The following is a 22900-nucleotide window of genomic DNA, read 5'->3' as shown; positions in this document are numbered from 1 at the left end:
AGACAGGAGGACAAGCAACTGAGGGAGGATAGTTACCTAGAATTCAAGAGCAGCCATCACTGCCTACAGCAGCAGGATTAGAATGATCACTCTCTGGGTGGGAGCTGATTGGGAGGGGTGCGTTGGCTCTTAGAAGGAAAACAAGATTGATTTATTTTTAAAATTTATGTGTATATGTGTATATACGTCCCTGTGTATATAAGCCACATGTACAAGTACCAGTGGAGGTCGGAAGAGGGCATTAAATTTGCTGCAGCTGCAGTTATAGATGGTTGTGAGCCACCCGACATGGGGCTGGAAACCAAAGTCAGGTCCTTTGCAGGGCAGCAAGAACTCTAAGCTGCTGAACCACTTCTCCAGCCCCCTGCCTCATCTTTGGTTGTGGGAGGTAGCTGCATGGATGTGCATCTCTATAAAAACAAAACCACAAACAGCAGAAAAGCACACACATGAGATTAGAGAACCTTGCTATATGGAGTTCAAATGGTTACTTTTAAAATGCCATGTGATGGCTTCTACTTGATATCTCAGCACTGGGGAGTCTGAAGCCGGAGCAGTGTTGTGAGTTTGAGGCTACCCTGAACTACAGAGCGAGACTTTGACTCAAGACACTAAAATGGACATAAAAATTGTCACATGACACTGAAGGGGGAACGGGGAGCAAGAATTTGAAAGGCCTTGACTGAGAGAAGCCGTGGAAGCTCGGGGCCAGGTACTGCCTGGAAGAATTCTAAGGTTAAATTGTCTCCTGTCTTCCATCCCGATGGACAGTTCTGTAGCTGGAGATGTCATTGAAACCATCCTTTTGTTTTTGCTGGAGACTTGCTGTCAGGCTGTTTTCTATATGTCATTTTAAGCACTGTGGTAAATGCAGGAGCCAAGCTGTGTTTCCAGGGCCAACAATCTAATTACAGGGGCAATCTAATTAGAGAGCAAAGCTCATAATCTAACTACAAATTTACAGTCTAATCAGAAATGTATAATGTCATTAGAGAGGCAAGAGGCACGTAAATAAAATATATGGAGAACTCATTATTAGACTTTTTTTTTTTTTTAAGTGAAAGTTTGGAGGTTCCCAGGAGTCAGGAGAAAGACAACTTAGGAATGGAGTATTAGTTATTTCTTTGCTGCTGTCAGAAGGATCTCGTTTTGTGGTCTAAGTTACCTGCTTATCCTCTTGTATCAGCCTATTGAGTGCTGGGATGACAGACATGGTGCACTGGGGGTGTGAAGGATGCTGTGCCATGGAGCACATCTGAAGGTCAAAGGGCAACTGTGGGGAGTTGGTTCTCACCATCCGCCATGTCCACATGGGATTCCTCACTGTTTCTGTTGCTTCTCCTCATGCTCCAGGTTAAGGTGGCCCAAGAGATTCAGGGACACTTTCCTATCTCTACCTCCCACCTCACAGGAGTGATGGACTATGGAATGAAGCTTTTGATGTGGGCTGTGGGATCTGGACTCAGTTTACCAGGCAGGCTTGCAGAGCAAGTGCTTTTACTCAATGAGCCATCTCCCTAGCAATAGTTCTATTTTGGTATTAATTAATTAATCAATCAATCAATTAATTAATTAGTTAGTTAATAAATTGGTTTATTGAGACAAAGTTTTACTATGGCCTCTTGTTCTGTTTTGTCATTCTATCTATCTATCTATCTATCTATCTATCTATCTATCTATTTATTTATTGAGACAGTGTTTTACCCCACAGCCCAGGATGTCTTAGAACTCACTGTAGCCCAGGTTGCCTTCAAGTGCATGGTAATTCTCCCACCTCAGCCTCCGAAGCACTAGGATTGCAGACATGGACCACCACGCTTGCCTAGTGGATTTCTGTAAGAGCACTTGAGCTGAATTTTTTTTTTAATTAGAATGGGAGACAGGATACGAGCTATTTCTTGACACTTTTATATTTGTTGAAATGACCATAAAAATACCTTTTCAAGAACTGAAATAGGGATATTTGTCAAATGGGGGAAGCAGGCTGGTGAGAAATAGAGGTGTCTCCTGAGATCTAGGCTTGAATTCTAAGCCTTTGGTACTAGCAAGACAGAAGTGTGCTAATCAGAGCATCAAGGGGATCAGAAGCCATTGAGCCTAGAACTAAATTCTATGCCCCAGACACGCAGCTGTGAATGCTTTTCCTGATGCAACTAAAAGTGTTTGCGGTAGACTGACTCCCTTCCAGAAAAGCACAACAGTTGGGGGGGGGGGGTTGTAGATAAAGTTCTCCTCAGGGTTTTCTTCTGTTAGACCACATTCACCTATCTATAACACACACACACACACACACACACACACACACACACACACACACATGCATGCACACAGGCACACACACACCCTAGCTCTGACCTGGCAGCGGATTCAGTTTATCTGAAGCTCCTAACCCCCTAGCTTGTGTCTAATTGGTGGAGCTGGGAAAGAAGCAAGTGTCGTTGGCAGACACGCACAGATGAACAATAGTCAGGGCAGCCTGCTCAGCCTGTGTCTGCAGAGGAACTTAAGACTTCCCTCCTGTACTGGTAATTGCTTCTGAAAAGACTTTCCAGCCACAAGAAAATCAAATCAAATTTCTAATCAAGCATGTTAAGATTTCCAGGCTGCATCCCTGCTGGTTTTAAAAATCATTTAAAAGAAATTCTGGGCTTGGTTCTTTTGACATTCGCTAACCAGCTGCTCTGTTGCTGTGACCCTTTTCTACTCAGAAGGGAGTAAAGGTATGCTTTACATTTTATTCTATTCAATTAAGGATATCTATATCTATCTATCTATCTATCATCCATCTATTTATCTATCTATCTCTATATCTCTCTGTATATTAAGCAGTTGTTTATTGAGATGGGTTGTCATGTAGCCTAAGCTGGCCTTAATCACTTACGTAGCCAAGGATTATCTTGAACTCCTGATCTTCCTGCCTCCATTTTCCCAGCTCTGAGATTACAGGTGCATATTACCACATCAAGTTCAAGTGTTTACATTTTTAATAGTTTGTCTGTGACTTGGGAGAAGAACTGAGAGTTCTTGGTGGCAGAGTTGATGATACTGAAATTGTCTTTGAAGATACAGCAGTGTCTACTTTAGGAACAGTGGGTAGGCAACTAACTAAGGTACTTGCTCGAACAGGCTGCCTCGTGTCCACATTTTGCTCCAGACAGTTCCTTCTGGTGCCATATTAATAGTCTGTGCTTTGCTCAGGAGCACAGTAAGTGTCAGCCAAGAGAGATACTGAACAAGGGTTCCAGGGCTTAGAGAACTCACAGACTGGACCTGAGGGTGTTCTGAACTCAGAGGTAATTGAATTCATGGATCCAAAGAGGACAGAAGGATTGGGGGTTCTTGGCCAGTTTGGGCTACTGTTTGAGACCCCTGTTCTCAAAACAAACAACAATTGAATGCAATCAGTCTTAAAACACCTGTCAATAAAATGTTGAATCCTTCACAGGATAAGATTTGTCAGAACAATGTGCCACCTGCCTTCTCTTTCTGTTGGGGAGTATCAAACACAACACACACAATCTTTTAGAACACTCCCTAGCCAGCATTTAGGGTACCTTCTGTTAAACCCTTGAATTCTAGAAAGTCAAATGTAACATTTTGTTAACTTTTAGTTTTTCAAATAAGCATGCAACTGCTGTGAAGAGACCCTGAGGAATTAGATTTAAATTGAAGGTTCCAGAGAAGGTTTCGTGGGAATCACCTCTGTGGTATTTGGCAAAATGGTCACCAATTCTTTCAAATAACACTTATTAAAATTCTTTTGTGTGTCAGGTTGGAGAGGTATCATGCGGACTCGTGTATACATATGGCTGACAGTTTTCTAGAGAATGGAGAAATTAATCGACACCATAGTTAAAAAAACAAAATGACATTTGTTGTGTCCCGCTAAGGAAAAGGCCATGGTGTTGAGATTGTCATGCCTGCAGTGGATCTCATCTTCTCTGGGGAGTCTTTCTTCATGATGATGGACTGGGAGCTGGGAGGTTAGGGTGCTAAATATGTGCAAAGGGAACAGAGAATGTTCCAGGGACAGGGTTGGACTTTGAGGAAATGGATGAAGACTGGATGTCATTAGGAGCTAGACTGTGCAGTAAAATGAACTTAAGAGACAGGTGCTAGAGCCCAGCAGGGAAAGGTGCTTGCTGACTAGTTTGATCCACATGGTACAAGAGAGAGCTGACTGTCAAAAGTTGTCCTTTGACCTCCACATGTGTGTTATGACATGTGTTTGCACACATGCACACATACATACACATAAATAATACAATGAGAAATAAAAGGCAAGTCAGATGGAGGAAGTGATCAGAATTTTCCTGGCGACTTCATGATGTCAGTTCAACTGAAGTGTGGATGCTACTGTCCAATGTGTTTGAACAAGAACAACAAAAAGATTTGATCTAATTGGATAATAAACGGAGTGGGAAAAGCCAGCAAGTCTGTCTTGGTCTGTCTGTACACATTTCTTTCTCCTGACTTTAGCACAGTATCCCTTGTGAAATATATATCTTAGGATCTACTCTCAGACAAGGCAAGTCAACAAATGTCTTTTTTTTTCTTTTTAAAGACAGGGTTTCTCTGTGTTGCCGTGATCATCCTGGAACTCACTCTGTAGACCAGGTTGTCCTCAAACTCAGATCCACCTGCCTCTGCCTCTTAAGTGCTAGGACTAAAGGTGTACACCATCACCACCCAGCAAACAAATGTCTTTATGGCTAGCTCTAAGACAGAAAGGTAGGGGGAGATTTGAGGGCTATTTTGTACTTTGTGGTTTGTTTGGGGGAATGGGGCTCAGGTTTCTGTAGCCTCCCTGAAGAAGAGGAGTCAGGAGTCCAATAGCCGGTCTGCGGTCTGTGGAGAAGGAGGTGGACGAACAGGATGGCTGGGGGGAGATCAGAAGGAAACACAGAAGCTATGAAGCTTCTATATCTATCTATCTATCTATCTATCTATCTATCTATCTATCTATCTATCTACCTATCTATCCATCCATTCATCCACCTATATCTATCTATCTATCTATCTATCTATCTATCTATCTATCTATCTATCTATCCATATATATATATATCCATATATCTATCTATCCATATATTTAATTATGTATGTATATATGTATGTATCTATCTATCTATCCATTTTTATGTATGTATGTATGTATTCATGCATGTATCTATCTATCATCCATCTATTCTGTTCTATTCTATTCTATTCTGTTCTGTTCTATTCTATTCTGTTCTGTTCTGTTCTATTCTATTCTATGTGTGTCTGTATGTAAGGTGTGCAGGTATGTACACTTTCAAAGGCCAGAAGAGGGCATCAGGTATCTTTCTCTATGGTCTCAGACTATTCCTTTGAGGCAGGGTCTCTCCTTGAATCTAGGGCTCCTGTCTTCTTGGCATGGCTGGAATTCAGCAAGTCCCCGCAACCCTCCTGTCTCTGCCACAGTCAGAGCTGAGGTTAACTGCATATGTGGGATGCCCAGTTGGTTGTATGGGTGCTGAGATCTGAACTCCAGTCCTTATGATTGTACAGTAAGCTCTCTTAACCCCTAAGCTACCTCTCCAGCCCTCACTCCTCATTCTTGAGAGGTTAAGGGAATGGAGATTAATCTTCTTAGACTACTTCTGAGTGGATGGACACTTTGTTGTCCTCCTCAGAGTAATACACCCCTGTGGCTAAAGTGAGATAAATCTTAATACCACAGCTGATTCCATCGCCTAAGTTCCTTTTATAATTGTTTTAGTACAGTAGTTAAAGCACATCAAATTCCTCATTTAAACAGCCCAGAAAATATCCTGGGGATATGTCCTGGGGAAATTCCATTCAAAGCATTAGGCTATCAACTTTCATCAATCTGTGCAGTCCTTGTCTGCTGGACCTGGGATCTGAGGACCTGAAAGAATGGGGCTGACTACAGTCTAATGCGTTGACAACCTTACTTCAGCTTCAGTTGACTTTTATACATGAAAATAACAAAGAAAGCAATGATCCAAGGAAGGTTGTTTGAGTTCAGAAAAACACGTTAGTAACCACCGGTTAACACATACTAACCATTGACAGAGCAGCCCTTTCCCAGAACTTTCTCAGGACAGAGCAATTGCCTGGCACAGCAGTATAACTTATATCTGGGGAAGCACAAAAGCCAGGCAGAAGCCATATCCAGATTCGTGGCACACTGACCAGACTGGGTTCTATAGCTACATTCTGACATCAAAGAAGAATAAACATGTCTTATAAATGGAATGTAAATATTTGTCACAGGAAACACGACATCATGTCCAAGAACAACGCAGGGAACAAAATGCCCCTGATGTAAAAGGCTCTCTGCCTTTCTTCTGGAGCATCTGTCAGAGTTCTCCAAGGCATTGTTCACCACACATCATTCTTTTGACTGTGTTCCAACATAGGCAAGCAGGCTGAGTGAGAGGATAAAGCAAAAGAGAAATTTACTTTTGTGTCTTCTGATACAAACGAGATTTTAGGCTATAACAACAAAGAATAGAATCAGTCATAAGATGAAAACCATGTAAACAGACCAATCGGCTGCCTGGCACTGCTTATTACTTTATTCTTGGTTTTATGTGAGTTTTGGTCCCTGTTTATAGAGCTAGATATTATTAGATTCACTTGAGTCTATTTTTAAAAAAAAAAAAATTATGGCATGCAAAGTAATGGGTGTCCTTCTGGCCTTTTCATACACATACTTTGTTCTTGTTTGCCTACTTCTTCCTCCAGATGGTTACCTTCCTTCTCCCCAGAGTCCCTCTTCTGCTTTCAAATCATGTGCTGATCAACACACCCAAATATATGTTATCTTTTTTATAGAATCTAAGAAGCTAAGAGCAACTTGAACTTACTTTTTCCTCTCTTTCCCCTCCCTTGAGATCTCTTCCTTCCCTCTCATGATCCCCTTTCTACTTTAACACACACACACACACACACACACACACACACACACACACAGTCTGACAGACAGACACCACACACACACACCACACATCACACACACACACAAACACACACACACACAAACACACACACACACACACACACACACACACACACACGGAGGAAGAGAGAGAGAGACAGAGACAGAGAGACAGAGACAGAGAGAGAATATCTTTTGGGTTTTGTGCCCTCTTTATATGATATGATGAACTCAGGAAGTAGTGCTTGAAGTGGCCTCTTCCTACTGAATTCCCCGAAGGGGACTACAGGGTGAATTTCAGCAAGAATGTTTGCTGTCCCCCACTCTTTTTTTTTTAATCCTCTTCAACCACCCTTCTGTTGTTGAAAACAGTGAAGACCATTTCAACTAGCCAAGTAAGGTTGGTGTCTGAATCCACAGCGGCATTTGGCAGTGTTCTGCAGATACCAGGGACACCCTGAGACACAAAGCAGCTTCTCAGGGCCACCTCGTTAGCATCCTTATAGTCCTCCTCTAATTTGTTCAGTCTTATAGATCTGTCCTATCTGTTTTAGTAATTTTACATGAGGATAAAATTCTATCAAATGGAAGTCATGAAAAGCTTTTCTTTCTCTAGTTGGGTATGGTGTTGCAATCTTTTAAACCCAGCTATTCAGGCCGCTGCATAAAGGGAATCACTAGCTCCAGGAGATCTTGGGCAACTCCCTGAGATCCTGGGTCATTAAGAGTAAAAAAGAAGAGTGGCAGAATACTTGCCTAGCATGCACAAAGCCCTCAGTTCAACATCTAGTACCACAAAAACTATTTGTATTTCCTCTTTTTTAATTTTTCTCAGCAAAAATGCATTCTCACTCTCTGTCTTCTCTGCCCTGGGAGCAGCTCTCCTGCCTTGGCCCCTCACCCCTGAAAATGTATGCCTGCTCCAAGTTCATCTCCACTCGCTCCTTGATCAGGAGCACCTCTCAGCTGCTGAGTCGCCCGCTGTCTGCAGTGCAGTTGAACCGACCACAGATGTGGACAGATGAGGGCCCCAGCAGTTTGGCAGTCCCTCGCCCTCTGACCTCAGTCATCCCTAGCCGCAGCTTCCAAACCAGCGTCATTTCCAGGAACATCGACACAGCCGCCAAGTTCATTGGGGCTGGGGCCGCCACAGTTGGGGTGGCTGGGTCAGGGGCTGGCATTGGGATTGTTTTTGGGAACCTCATCTTTGGGTATGCCAGGAACCCTTCTCTGAAGCAACAGCTCTTCTCCTACGCGATTCTCGGCTTTGCCTGCTCAGAGGCCATGGGGCTCTTCTGCCTAATGGTGGCCTTTCTCATCCACTTCGCCATGTGAAGCAGCTGTCTCCACTTCCACCTCCCATAGCTCTTTCATGTCCCGTCTGCCCTGTGTGTTCCTTTTCCTGTACCTCCCCAGGAAGTCTGGGGAAAGTGCTTGGCTCAGGGTTTGACAGAGAGAAGACAAATAAATACTGTATTAATAAGAAAAAAAATGCATTCTCTACCACTAACTGGCTTATTTCTTACTACTACTACTACTACTACTACTACTACTACTACTATTATTATTATTATTATTATTATTATTATTATTATTATTATTTTTAAGTTGTGTACAGTGTCTCAGACTGGCCTTGAACTCACAAATCTCCTATTTCTGCCTCCTGAATGCTGGGATTATGGATGTATACTGCCAGGCCTTTTAGAAAACAAATGTGTGTTGGTTAATTTTTTTTTTTTTTTTTTTTTTTTTTGGCAACTTGAAACAAGTCAAGATTATTTGGGGAGAGGGAATATGAATTGAGAAAATGCCTCTATCAGATTGGCATGTGGGCAGGCTGTGGGGCATTTTCTTGATTATTGATGGATGTGAGTGTGCCCACCCCATTGTGGGTGGTGCCACTCCTGGGCAGGTGGTTCTGGGTTCTATAAGAAAGCAAGCTGAGCAAGCAAGGCACGAGGAGCAAGCCACTAAGCAGCACTCCTCCATGGTCTCTGCATTAGTTCTTATCCCCAGGTTGCTACTCTGAGTTCATCTGACTTCCTTGAATGATAGACTACAACTGTTAGCTGAAATAAACTCCTTTACTCCTAGGTTGCTCTTGGTCATGGTGTTTATCACAGTAACAGAAAGCAAACTAAGACAACGTTTGTGAATTTCATGTGACAGAGCAGGAGTTTGTTCTAAAGCACAGTGATGAACAAGGATAGGACAGAGTATAGTCCGACTTTCTTTAGACTCCCACCTCCCAAATAATGACAGAAACTTTTTATTAATTGTGAAAGCTTGGCCTTAGCTTAGGCTTTTCCCCAACTAGCTCTTAAAACTTAAATTAACCCGTTTATATTAATCTATATTCCGTCACATGGCTCATTACCTCCCCTCGGTACCATACGTCTGACTTCCTCTGCATCTGGCTGGTGAATCTCCTGCCTCAGATTCTTTTTCAGAGTTCCTATCTCTGCCTAGAAGTCTCACCTATCCTCTCCTGCCTAGCTAATGGCCATTTAGCTCTTTATTAAACCTATCAGAAGGTGCCTTAGGCGGGTGAGGTAAAACAGAGACATCATCACACAGTGTACAAAATGGTTATCCCAACATCTACCCCTTTTAGTTCACTAACATCAATAAACCATATACAATAAGAACAATTATCAGGTAAGAATTATACTCACGATGCCCAGTCTATTTGTACTTAACAACTTTGAAGAAAGTATTCTATTATCTATCCTCTCTTGGTGAGTCCAAAGATTTATACCTAAATCACTTCCTATCATAACTTGTATTACCAACCTAAAAACATCATTTTAGATCTTAAAACATTTTCATAAATAAACAACTTAAGCTTTATGTCTCTCAACTTTTATAAACTTTACATCTCTTTTGTAAGTTTCTGAACTTGGTAACCAGGAAAACTGTAAAACTATAAATATCTAGTCTTCAACTCCATCAGAGACCTGAGAAGGATAAAATATTACGTGATTAAACACTAAGTGCAGAGCAAGCAACTTCCAAAACTATAAAAATTACAGAGACACCTGGCTGCCTGGACAGTTACCCAAGGTTTCTCTGCAACATTGGGGCATCCATCTTCAGCCTGTAGACCTAGAATATCTGACAGACTTTTCTGTGAAGCAAGACTTTTTTGAAGGACTGGTCTACCTTGTCTTGGTAAAGTTCAGCAGTCAACTTCCTTTGTGTCCTGCTTTTCCAACTTGGACAGCATATTGTCAGCAGTCGAAGCAAGGGCAGTTTCTTGCCCAGTGCCTAACTTTGCCACACTGAAAGCAAACTACTCTTGGAGGTTCTTCAATGCTCATCATCCTTTTTTAAAACAGATTGGTGCTGCCAGATGCAAATGTGTCTCACTGTCACAAAATGTCTTATGTTATTAAAACATCTTAAATGCCATATTCTGTAGATCTCTGGAGTGTTTGAAGACCACCTTGCTGTGGGATAATGCTCTTGTACACTGTAAAGATTTATCACTGGAATTGGTTTAATGAAATGCTGATTGGCCAGTAGCCAGGCAGGAAGTAGACCAGACTAGGAGAATTCTGGGAAAAGGAAAGGTAGAGTCAGGAGTCACCAGCCAGAGGTAGAGGAAGCAAGATGAGAATGACATATTGAGAAAAGGCACCAAGCCATACAGCTAAACATGAAAAGAATTACGGATTAATTTAAGTGTAAGAGCTAGTTAGTAATAAGCCTGAGCATTTATAAGTAATATTAAGCCTCTGAGTCAATTATTTAAGAAGAGGCTCCTGGTTATTTGGGAATAGGCAGGCAGAAGAGAAACATCTGCCTACATAGCAAGCTCCTTTTATACACAGCTAAAGGAATTCTAAGGCAGTTAGGTCATTATATCTATGATTGGCTTAAGCAAGTAGCAACTATGTTAGTATATTTCTAATTGGCTAGGGATAGCAGAGGCTGCTAAAGCTATAGTTTTACCATCTTTGGACAAGTTTGGTCAAGTTCCAAGGTGGGGGGTAGAAGATTTGTCCCTATTTCGTCATTGCCTTGTGATACTGTAGGGAATGGCCCAGGCTTGGTAGTTGCTATCTCCCTCATCCCTGCTGTCAGGGGTGTTGGAGATTGATTGTCCATTTTTCGTGGTTCTTTCATAAACTGCTTGCTCAGTCTCAGAAACCTGAAACTGAGGCCTGATCTCTGATAAAAGGCTGAGCAGCCTGTTATGGTGTCTGCTCAGCTCTCCCAGCTGCATAGCAGTATCCTGGATCCCAATATTATTCAGGACCTTTACAACTACTGTGAATGATCTGGAAAATGGAAAGAGATTTCCCATTCCCTACATTCAAGCTTTCTCTTTTCTCCTCTCCAAGCCCTGTTGGTTTTTTGTCTGTTCTCCCCATGCATGCACTGTGCAAATGTCCTGTTTTTTCAAGTTAATGTTGATGGATATGAAGTTTGTTGCAAAGTGGGGGAAGCCAGACCTAGCAGGAGGGGCAGAAAGCAAAGGGATAAGCCAGCTGCAGCATGCACATACTTGGCACACACTCCTCCTGGCTGGTGCATCTCTCAGATCCTTCCTGTAGTGTCATCTGTCTTTGACTAGGGCTCAAAAATTTCCTGTCTCTAAGCCTTCGTTGTTCTCAGTGTACTAGATCCAGTTTTCCAAGAATTCGGGTGTCTTTTAGGTATGAGTAGCATTAGACTGTTTTTTTTTGTTGTTGTTGTTGTTTTGTTTTGTTTTTTTATGTTGTCCCACTTCAATTCAAAGCTGCCTCTGGAATTGAGGTATGGCTTCCCCTCCTCTAGACCCAAGCATGCTTGTTTAAAAGTTTTCCTTCAAAATCTATGTCCCGTATCAGGTGAGCCATGTGCTATGTGACAGAGAACGGAGAGCAAAACAAAATCAAGGGACAATTTCCAATGGAGACTATGGCTATTTACCTCATACTCTGTTGATATTGTTCTAACTCTCTAAAACTTTTGCTAAGGTATACATTTTACATCAAGATTTTTTTTTTTTTTTTTTTTTTGGTTTTTCGAGACAGGGTTTCTCTGTGTAGCTTTGCGCCTTTCCTGGAACTCACTTGGTAGCCCAGGCTGGCCTCGAACTCATAGAGATCCACCTGGCTCTGCCTCCCGAGTGCTGCGATTAAAGGCATGCGCTGCCACCACCGCCCGGCTACATCAAGGTTTGTAAGCACATTGAGTAAGGTTAAAAATCTGAAAAGTCTGTAACATTGGGGTTGATAGTTAAAAATCTATACATAGGTAATCTTTAAGGAATCAGGTGGCATGATGCCATTTTGGGATAAACCAAATAAGGAAGAAACAGCTCCTAGCTATGAAGCCCAAGCCAGATGATTCCCCCATTATTTTCGATCACATTAACAAGCCGCCTTCTTGTTGGCCTCAACATGCAGTCCCTTCTCTTTCTTTCCAGCCTCTCTGGTTTCCCTTTCTCCCTCTTCAGCAACTGGCTGACTCTGGACTGGTAGCTAGGGAGCCTGCATGGGACTGACCTAGGCCCTCTGCATGTGTGTGACAGTTGTGTAGCTTGGTCTGTTTGTGGGACTCCTAGCAGTGGGATCAGGACCTGTCCATGGCACTTGAACTGGCTTTTGGGAACCCTTTCCCCATGCTGGGTTGCTCTGCCCAGCCTTGATACAGAGGGAGGAGCTTGGTCCTGCCTCATTTTGATGTGCCATGCTTTGTTGACTCCTATGGGAGGCCTGCCCCTTTCTGAAGGGAGACCGAGGAGGAGTGGATGGGGAGAGGGGTAGAAGGGAGGTGGGGAGGGGATGGTAGGAGAGGAGGGAAGGGAAACTGTATGTAAAATAAATGAAAAAAATTTTAATAAAAAAATTGTTAAAAAGTTTTTTAAATGTGGAATACAGAAAAAAAAAAAGATTTGACTGTCTAAAATGGACAGAGGTAGAGGATGGCATGGGAAGGACTGACCAGGTATTTCTACGGGATGTTCTTCTGTCCTCTGATTGATCTGTGTAGTTGGATTTTTCTTTGGGCCATCAGCTCACCCATAATGATACACAGACTTATTATTAATTATGAGAGCTTGACCTTAGTTTAGGCTTGTTCCTGACTAGTTCTTATAACTTAAGTTAACCCATATTTTAAAATCTGTCTTCTGTTGCATGGCTCATTACCTCATCTCTACTGCCCATCCTGCTTCGTCTGAGTCTGCCTGGAGACTCCCTGCACACCAAGATTCTTCCTCTTCCTTTCTCTCCCCGGAAATCCCACCCATCCCCTTCTGCCTCCCTATTGGCCATTCAGCTTTTTATGACACCAATCACAGCAACACATCTTCACACAGTGTACACATATCCCACAACAATCTGGGAACAAGGGTCTGGGACAGAAAGCTTATGGGACAAGTAACAGACTTTCCTTCTTCTCTCCACCCTCCTCTTTCTCTTTTATTCCTCTCTCCTTCTGTTTATCATCTCAGTCTTTCTTTCACATCTGACACAGTGGACGTAGGACTGAGCCCCGTTGTCTGTAACTGTAGTTCTAAACCTTCTGCCAGATTTTGTTAAGTGGCTGACGGTGCCACCGTCCCATCTGGCAATACTGGAGTGAAGTGTGAATGCATATGTGCCTGGAACTAAAAATAGCCATTAGTTTCTGCACCTGTGTGCCTTCACCACAGACATGAGTAGGACTGAGGAGGAGGAGCTAATATAAGGGGTCAAACCCAATGTCCTCCCAAAGGGGGCAAAGGCTGAGTGTAAATGGAGAGAACAAAGAACTGTAGTGGAGGATAAGGATGAATCAATGGGTTATGTAGCAGAGGAAATCCAACATTCCATAAATACCTTGAGAGAAGCACAGAGGAAGAGAACAGTATTATCTCTTAGTACAGTTCTACCAGGATCCGGGAAGGGTAGATTTGTGGACCATGACCACTTTTGCTCCAGGAGCCCAACAAATTGAATGAGAGCATGGGAGCCTGAGTGTTCTCATCTTGGAGATATGTTCTTACAGTATAATGATAGAGTGAGCTTACTATTAATGACTGAATGGGATTCTAGTAGCGGGGCGATGTCTTTTGAACTGCATATCATTTTGCCATAAGATATCTATGTACAAAAATAATGGAGTGGCTCCTTTCATTGACTAATTTTTATTTATTATTATTGTTGTATGTGTGACGGGGAAGGGGCATGTGTCACAGTACACTTGTGAAGGTCAGAGGACAACTTTGTGAAGAAGACTCTCTCCTTCTACTGTTATGTGGGTTCTGTGAATGGAAGTCAGGTTTTCAGGCTTGTGCAGCGAGCTCTTTACCTGCTGAGCCAGGTCACCGCCTGCTGCCTGCCTGCCTGGTTCCCTGCCTCCCTCCTGCCCTCCCTCCCCTCCTCCCTCCCTCCCTCCCTCCCTCCCTCCCTCCCTGCCTCCCTCCCTCCCTGCCTGCCTGCCTGCTTCCCTCCCTCCCTCCTGCCCTCCTACCCCCTCTTCCATTTCTCTCTTTCTTTCCTCTTAGAGACAACACTGACTTCTTATCTTACAGGAGCTCATCAAAAGAGAGTCATTTCCTGATCTTCTTCAGCTTTGGGTTGCCCACATCCCTTGGTACGGGCTGTTTTTCTTTCTGCAAGGGTCTTTGATCATCTTCTGGTTGAGTTTCTTTCTGACTCTCCTGAAGTCTAATTCTGTAGCTAAAGTTTTCCTGCCTGGCCCAGTCAGGACAAATCTCTCTCACCTGCCAGTCCCACAGCCACTCAGACCCGACCAAGTAAACACAGAGACTTATATATTGGTTACAAACTGTATGGCTGTGGCAGGCTTCTTGCTAACTGTTCTTACAGCTTAAATTAATCCATTTCATATGTTTCCGATCGTTTGGCTATTTGTCTCTGTGCTTTATCCAACCTTGGTCTCAACAATTCTCGCTCATATAAACCCTCCTCATTCTCGCTAATTGGACTCCCAGAGATCCACCTGGGGCCTAGTCATGGATCTCTGCATCCAGATCCCTCAGTAGTTGGATGAGATTTCTAGCATGACAATTAGGGTGTTTGGCCATCCCATCACCAGAGTAGGTCAGTTCGGGCTGTCTCTCGACCATTGCCAGCAGTCTGTTGTGGGGGTATCTTTGTGGATTTCTGTGGGCCTCTCTAGTACTTTGCTTCTTCCTATTCTCATGTGGTCTTCATTTACCATGGTCTCCTATTCCTTGTTCTCCCTCTCTGTTGTTGATCCAGCTGGGATCTCCCGCTCCCCCAAGCTCTCTTTCCCTCGACCCTCGCCCTTCACTACCCCCACTCATGTCCAGGCTGTTCATGTAGATCTCATTCCATTTCTCTGTCATTGGGTGATCCCTCTGAGTGGGTGAGACAGTTGATTGGCCTGATCTGTTTGGGAGGCATCCAGGCAGTGGGACTGGGTCCTGTGCTCATTGCATGAGTCGGCTGTTTGAAACCTGGGGCCTATGCAGGGTCCCTTGGCTCGGCCTGGGAGGAGGGGACTGGACCTACCTGGACTGAGTCTACCAGGTTGATCTCAGTCTGTGGGGAAGGCTTTGCCCTGGAGGAGATGGGAATGGGGGGCGGGCTGGGGGGAAGGTGAGGGGGGCGGGAGGGGGGAGAACAAGGGAACCTGTGGCTGATATGTAGAACTGAATTGTATTGCAAAATAAAAATTAAAAAAAAATTAATCCATTTCTATAAATCTATGCATAATTGTAGCTAGAGTTTTCCTGCCTGGCCCACAGTCAGGACAAATCTCTCTCACCTGCCAGTCCCACAGCCACTCAGACCCGACCAAGTAAACACAGAGACTTATATTGGTTACAAACTGTATGGCCGTGGCAGGCTTCTTGCTAACTGTTCTTACAGCTTAAATTAATCCATTTCTATAAATCTATACCTTGCCACATGGCTCGTGGCTTACCGGCATCTTCACATGCTGTTTCTCATCATGGTGGCTGGCAGTGTCTCTCAGCCTTCCACTTCCCAGCTTTATTCTCCTCCTTGTCCCGCCTATACTTCCTGCCTAGCCACTGGCCAATCAGTGATTTATTTATTGACCAGTCAGCAACACATTTGACATACAGACCATCCCACAGCATAATTCTTTTACTTTTTAGTTATCGTATTTTTAACCATTTAATATACAATAATGGTACATATTTATGGGGTACAGAGAGATATATCTACACATGTATGTAACACGATCAAATTGGGGTAGTTATTATATCTGCCAATATTTATTATTTCTTTGTGGTGCTGCATTCAAACCTTCTAACTACGTTGAAGTGTACAGGTTGTTGTTAACAAGTCACCCTGCTATGCTACAGAACACTAGGACACATGTATCCCACCTGACTATATAGTGTGCCCACTGCCCAACTTCTGTTACCCCCTTTCCTCACCACTCTAGCCTCCACCAGCCATTATTCTGCTCTGTGTTTCTATGACGCCAGCACCTTTAGCCTCTACACAGGTGATCTCGTGCAGTTTCTGTACTTCTATGCTAGCTCATTTCACTTAACGTATTGCCCTCCAAGCTTGTCCGGCTAATGACAGAACTTCTTTTTCAAAATGGAGCTAATATTCTACTGTGCTTGTATATATACCACATTTCCTTTTTCTTTTTATTATTATTATTTTTTTACATCCCAACTGTGGTTTCCCCTCCCTCCTCTCCTCCCAGTCCCTCTTTCACCGCCCCCCCATCCATTCTTACTCTGTTTATCTCCAGAAGCTAGGCCTCCCATGGATATCAAGTTTCAGTAAGACTAGGCACACACACACCCACCCACCCCCTACCCCTGCCCCTTGTGTTAAGGCTGAACAAAGCAACACAGTAGGAGGAAAAGGGTCCCAAAAGCAAGCAAAAGAGTTAAAGACAGTCCCTGCTCCCACTGTTAGGAGTCCCACAAGAAGACCAAGCTACACAACTGTAACATGTATGCAGAGGGCCTAGGTCAGTTCCATGGAGGTTCCCTTATCAGTTCAGTCTCTGCGGGCCCCTATGAGGCCAGTAAATTGATCTGTGGATTTTCTTGTGGTGTGCTTGACCCCTCTGGCTCCCACAATGCTTCCTCCTCATCTTCCGTAGGATTCCACAAGTTTCACCTAATGAATATAGCAGAATGTCATTAGGAATCATTGACTTTTTTTTTTTTTTGCCAGTATGTTTGGTTCTATTTTAGGTCTCTTGGATATCTACTGTCTGGGTCCTGGCCATCCAGGCAGTGTCAGGGGTGGGCTTCCTCTTGTAGCATGGGTCTCAAGCTAGACCAGTCAGTCACTCCCACAATTTCTGCACCACCTTTACCCCAGCACATTTTGTAATTGTAAATTGAAGGGTTGTTGTTGTTGTTTTGTTTTGTTTTTTTGAGACAGGTTTCTCTGTGTAGCTTTGTGCCTTTCCTGGAACTTGCTTTGTAGACCAGGCTGGCCTCAAACTCACAGAGATCCTCCTGGCTCTGCCTCCCGAGTGCTGGGATTAAAGGTCTGCTCCACCACCGCCCGGCTAAATTGAAGGTTTTGTGGTTCGATTGGTGTTCCAGTTCCTCCACTAGAAGTCTTGCCTGGTTATAGGAGATGGCTAGTTCAGGTTCTATATCTCCCATTGCTAGGAGTCCTATGGCTCAGCTGTTAGAGGCTAGGCTCACAACCAACATATACCACATTTTCTTAATCCACTCATCCACCAATGGACATTTGGATTGATTCTGCATCACCAACCAAAAGGTGGCACCACAAAGCCCCTGGATAGTGTGGCGTGGGACACTTTAGGCTCCTCTGCAGGCCTGTTAGAGCAGGAACCTAATGAACTCAGCCATGTTATGGTCATTGAATGGTCGTGCCACTTTCTCAGTCCAGAAATCCTCAAAACGAACTCCCCACCGTTTGCTTGGAGAAGTTTATAGTTTAAGCTGTTACATTTTTCTTTGTGATTAGTATTGAGTTAGTTTTTGCGTGTCATTTGGGTAGGAGTGCAACACATCTTCTGTTTGTGTCTGTGTAGTTATCCCAGCACCAGTGGTTGGAAAGACCATTCATCCTGCATCAAAAGGTCTTGAAATCTTTGTTGGAAATGAAGGGACTAAATACTCGCTGTTCTATTTCTGGCTGCTCACGTCTATCCCATCCATGTGTATGTTCACCTTTGTTGCTGACTCTGTAGTTTTGTGGGTTTTGAAATTTAGACATGATCCTTGCAGCTCTGTTGTTTTTCTTCCAGATTATTGTTAGGCTCTTTTGAATCTAATTTGCCAATTTCCAGGATTTGAATAAGAATTTCATTAAATCTGTAGATAAATGTGGAGAGGTCATCTGACTTTGTCTTTCATTCCATGATTTATAGGATATCTTTCTCTCTTTACTTAGGTCTTTACTTCCTTTAAACAGTACTTTATAATTGTATTTTCATAAAATATATGTTTAATTTTTTTAGATTTATTTTTATTTACGTGTCTATATGTATATGCCACATGTGTGTAGGCATACACACATACATGTATCACAGAGGCCACAAGAGAGTGTTGGATCCTCTAGAGCTGGAGTAGCAGGTGGGTTTTAAGCTGCCCAACATGGGGGCTGGGAATCAAACTCCCATCCTTTGCAAGAGGAACACATGCGTTTACCTGCTAAGACTTCTTTCTAGCCCCTTATTCTTTTAAAGATGACATTCTGAGTGGAATTAGCTCTGGGAGGTTGTTTTTGGTGACACTCTCAGGGTTTTCTGTATACAATCATGTTGTCTGCAAAGTTTTACAATTCCTTTCTGATCTGGATACTTTTATTTATTTATTTATTTATTTATTTATTTATTTATTTATTTATTTATTTATTTATTATTTATGTTTTAGCCCATCTTTTCTGGCTAGAACCTCTACTAAAATGATGAACTGATGTAGGAAGAACAGACATCATTGATGTCCCTCCTATGTTGGGGGATAAAGCACTCCCTCTTTTGATATTAATGTTACAAAAGGGGCTTTCGTAGATTACTCTAGTCAGGTTGTAGGACTTTCGTCCAGCTCTCAGTTTGTAGCAGTTTTTTTAAGGATGAGAGGGTTTTTTCTTCAGTCTTTCTGCAGCTTTTATGCTACCACATGATTGTCTTTTATGCTGTGAATATGTTACACGGATTTCTTTGAAGATGATTTTGTGAGTGTGTGAGTGGACACACATGTGAGGTCAGAGGACAACGTGTGCAAGTTGTGTGTCTTCCCTTCTACCTTGTGAGTCCCAGCGGTCAAACCCAGACCTTCGGGCTTGGTGGTAAACATCTTTACCCACTGAACTTTGCTGGTCCATGAAATGATTTTCAGATGTTCAGTAAACCTTATTTTGGGGGAAGGGGGATGAATCCCATTTGGTCTGGAAGGGTGTGCGGAAAAACTGTTATGAATACTTCTGTAAATGTTTGCTAGAATTCATCAGTGAAGCTGTTTGGGCTTGGGTGTCACTTCTGGAATGAAGTTTGGTTATTTTGTTTGGTTCTGGGCCTTGCATGTTCTAAACACATGACCTACAGCTGAGCTATACCCTCAGCTAGAGAACTGTTTAGATTTCCTTTGTTTTTATACCTTCGGCTTTTTATTGAACATGTCAACAAAAAAGGTTTAATCAAATAGACCAAATCACATGTCATCATCAGACTCCTCAGATTCTCCCTTTTTTGTTTCTGGTGTCTTCTCCTCAGCTGGGGCAGCAGCAGTAAGAGGGGGCAGGATCACCTGCTGGTGTGGCTTCAGCAGGGAGCAGGACAACCAGGCCCTACATTGCCGATGAGGCTCCCAATGTTGACATTAGCCAAGGCCTTTGCGAACAAGCCAGGCCAGAGAAGTTCAGCACCTGACACCAGCTGCTTTAATAAAGGTGTTGATCTTATCCTCTGTGACTAAGCACCTTGTTGTAGAGAGTGAGGGTCGAGTAACGGCAGCTGAACTCAGACCTAGGATTGGTGAGTACTTCAGGCGCTGGGCTAGACCCCATGTGATGTGAGGACCTCACCGCTTTGCGGCATTGGCGCCCTCAGAAGAGTCAAGAACTCTGGCAGCAGCTGAGGAAAAGGGTTGTGTTGCTATTAATTCAATCTGCTTACCTATAATGACTTTGTTTTGATTATTTATTTCTTTATGAGACAGGTTTGGCAATTTGTGTTACTCTAGGAATCAACCCATTTTGCCTACATAGAGACGATGGTAATTAGTATACCCTCTTTTATTTCTGATATGTGTAATCTTCCCAAAGGATCTATCGGATTTATTTCTGGAACAACCAATTTGGTTGAATTTCCTGCTGTGCTCTGTTCTACTTTATGAACACCCACTCTGTTGAGTTCTTCCTTCTACCCACCCTGGATTTAGTCTGCTCTGCTCTCTCCAGCTGAATCATCGGAGGCAGAGATGATTGGTTGTAGTTTTCTTTTCTAGTGTAGCCGTTTACACTTAACTACAAACCTGCTTCTGTATTGTGCTTTAGTTGATTGGTCCATAGCTCATTCTTTTCTAGTTATAGCTATCCCACTGGAGATGTAATATTTTGTTCACATTATTAAATAATGAACATTGAATTTGTCCACTGAGGAGCTTCATCTGAAGGAAATCATGGCTTGCATTTCCATATGTGGTTTCTTCCCCCCAGTGTCCTGTGTGGATTATTGTTATATGTCTTTGCAAATTGTTTAAATTTGTTTTTTTTCCTACTGAATTCTGTGTCATAATACCCTAATATGACAATGTATAATTTACCTATAAAACCTATACAGCTATAACTTATTATTTCATTGTTAAATATTTGAGCTTTCTAGTTCAGTGCTAATGTAAATAATGCTGTTGTACATTCTTGTATGTGTGTCTTGAAGAACATATGCAGATCCTTGTCCAGTTTTGAGACTAGAATAGTACTGGGAGACAGGGCCCATGCGTACTTTCTGTTTTTCCAAACAATGCCACAGTGGTTTTTGCATGACTGAATCACATTGCATGTGCACAATAACTTATCAGCCTTTCCATTACCACCCTGCACCCCAAAACAACATTGATATTTTCAGTTGTTTTCATTTGAGTTCATCTAGTGGGTGCAGCCATGTCTTGTTATGGTTTTAATTTTTATTTCTACAATTATGAGAGATGTTTGGCTCCCTTTAAACATTTATTGACAATTTGAATATTCCCTTGTGTAGATGGTCCTTCCAAACCTTTTTGGCCTATTTTCCCTGTAATCATGGATTTGTGGAAACTCTTATACACTCTGCAGAGAATTCTTTTGTCTTTTGTACAAGCAAATGGGTCATCTTTACTTTTTATCTTTTTACTCTCTTATGGTGTTTTAGAATGAATATACTATCATCTTCATATAATTAAATATTAGTAATTTTCTTTTGGAGTAGTTTTTCTTTTGTTGCTATTGTTCTTATTTTGGGGTGTGTGTGTGTGTGTGTGTGTGTGTGTGTGTGTGTGTGTGTGGTGTGTGTGTTGGAGTCTGTCTCATCTAGTTTGGCAAATGTGCAAGCAGGGCTTTTCGTAGCATCCTTTTATTGTCCCTTTAACGGCTGTGGGATCTGTAGTGTTGTCCTTTTCATTTCTGATACTGGTTCAAATGGTCCTTGGGTCAGTTTATAATTTTTTTTTTGGCCTTTTGATAGTGCAGAAGTAGTATACATTCAGAAGAAACTCTACTTTGAATGTTTATATTTTCCTAGGCTAGCAGTATGCAGTATGATCCTCTTAGACAGCTGTACAATGGCCACAGCTCCTAATCAGCCAGGTAATCACTATGGTAAATGACAGATACTCTGGCAGGAGTGTCTAATCTTTTGACATTGGCATATGACATTCTTTTATACAGTGTGCTGGGCTGTGTTCATAGCTATCCTGGCATACACATGGCCTGCAGGCCAGAGCTTTGACATGCTTGACTAGTGCACTGTGTTGCTAAACTATGACATTCACTAGACTGGATGTTTTAAATTCATTTGACTTATATTTTCAGCTTATAATTGTTTATCAGGTTGTAAATCCAACATGAGTTGAAGACCACCTACATTTGTCTACTTTTTCATAGCTACAGGCTTATTATTTGGCTGTTTTGGTGCTGAGGTTGAACCCAGGGCCTCTTGCAGGGCCTTCTAGGCAAGTGCTCTCCCACCAAGCCACATCCCCAGCCTAGGTTTACAGATTATTATATATTCATTTCCTCATTCCAATTCCACATATTTTTTTTGCTCAGCTTATGATTTCTTTTCTTCTGCCTTGAATTTGTTTTTCTTTTTCTAGATTCCTAAGGTGAAAACTTATATCTTACTTGGGTTTTCTATTGCTGTGATAAAATACCATGACCAAAATCAACTTGAGGAGAGGGTTTACTTCAGTTTACATTTCCAGGTCCATCACTGAGAGAAAGAATTTATGGCAAGAATTGTAGCAGGGCTGTGGGAAGCCAAGGAAGCCTTGAATCAATATGTAAAGAGCAAGTGAAATCCTGAGTGAATATGCATTGTTGACATCGGCATGAGCAAATTGGCAAAGCCTTTGCTTTTACATTTTCTTCCTTAGAATCTGTGGGAACCTGAATCATTAGCTCTTTCTGTTCTAATCCATTCATGAGTGCCCCCACTGAAGTAGGGGTTTTTTGTGCTATCTGCCCAAGGGCTTGAATCACTGGGGGTAGTGCCGGTGTAACAATTGAGGAGTTATCAGGTACGTCAAGCGAGTGTCTGCCGGAGTCCAGGCACAGGGAGGTTGTTATTGTCAGGAAAGAAGAAAGAAGCAGGAGTCCTGCCAACCATCCATGGAAGGCTGGTCTTTAGAGAACAATGTATGTATCCAGGAACCATTGCTCGGGCTGATTGCCAGGGGACCGCCGGGGGCCTAGCCTCGAGAGACACGTGCCCCCCTTCCTCGTGAGACCACCAGATCGGCATTTGTCACACGGGCCACACCGTCACAGGTGTGGCAGTTCCCTCTTTTTTGCTTTTAAGGCGCAAGGCGTACACGTCCCTTTTGACCACTCC

The 22900-nt window shown here is 42.7% G+C and overlaps 1 protein-coding gene across 1 annotated transcript; it reads left to right on the top strand.

Annotated features, from left to right (window-relative positions):
* The first annotated feature begins 7785 nt into the window (after positions 1-7785).
* LOC131910434 (ATP synthase F(0) complex subunit C2, mitochondrial-like) lies at positions 7786-8420 on the top strand. The gene has a single exon (XM_059262364.1). It carries the CDS (start codon positions 7838-7840, stop codon positions 8261-8263), a length of 426 nt encoding a protein of 141 aa, XP_059118347.1. The 5' UTR covers positions 7786-7837; the 3' UTR covers positions 8264-8420.
* The last annotated feature ends 14480 nt before the right edge of the window (positions 8421-22900 follow it).

The sequence above is a fragment of the Peromyscus eremicus genome, chromosome 5 (assembly GCF_949786415.1).
Source record: "Peromyscus eremicus chromosome 5, PerEre_H2_v1, whole genome shotgun sequence".
Lineage (NCBI taxonomy): Eukaryota > Metazoa > Chordata > Mammalia > Rodentia > Cricetidae > Peromyscus > Peromyscus eremicus.
The sequence above is the reverse complement of the archived record's forward strand: the minus strand, read 5'-3'. Positions and strand labels throughout refer to the sequence as shown.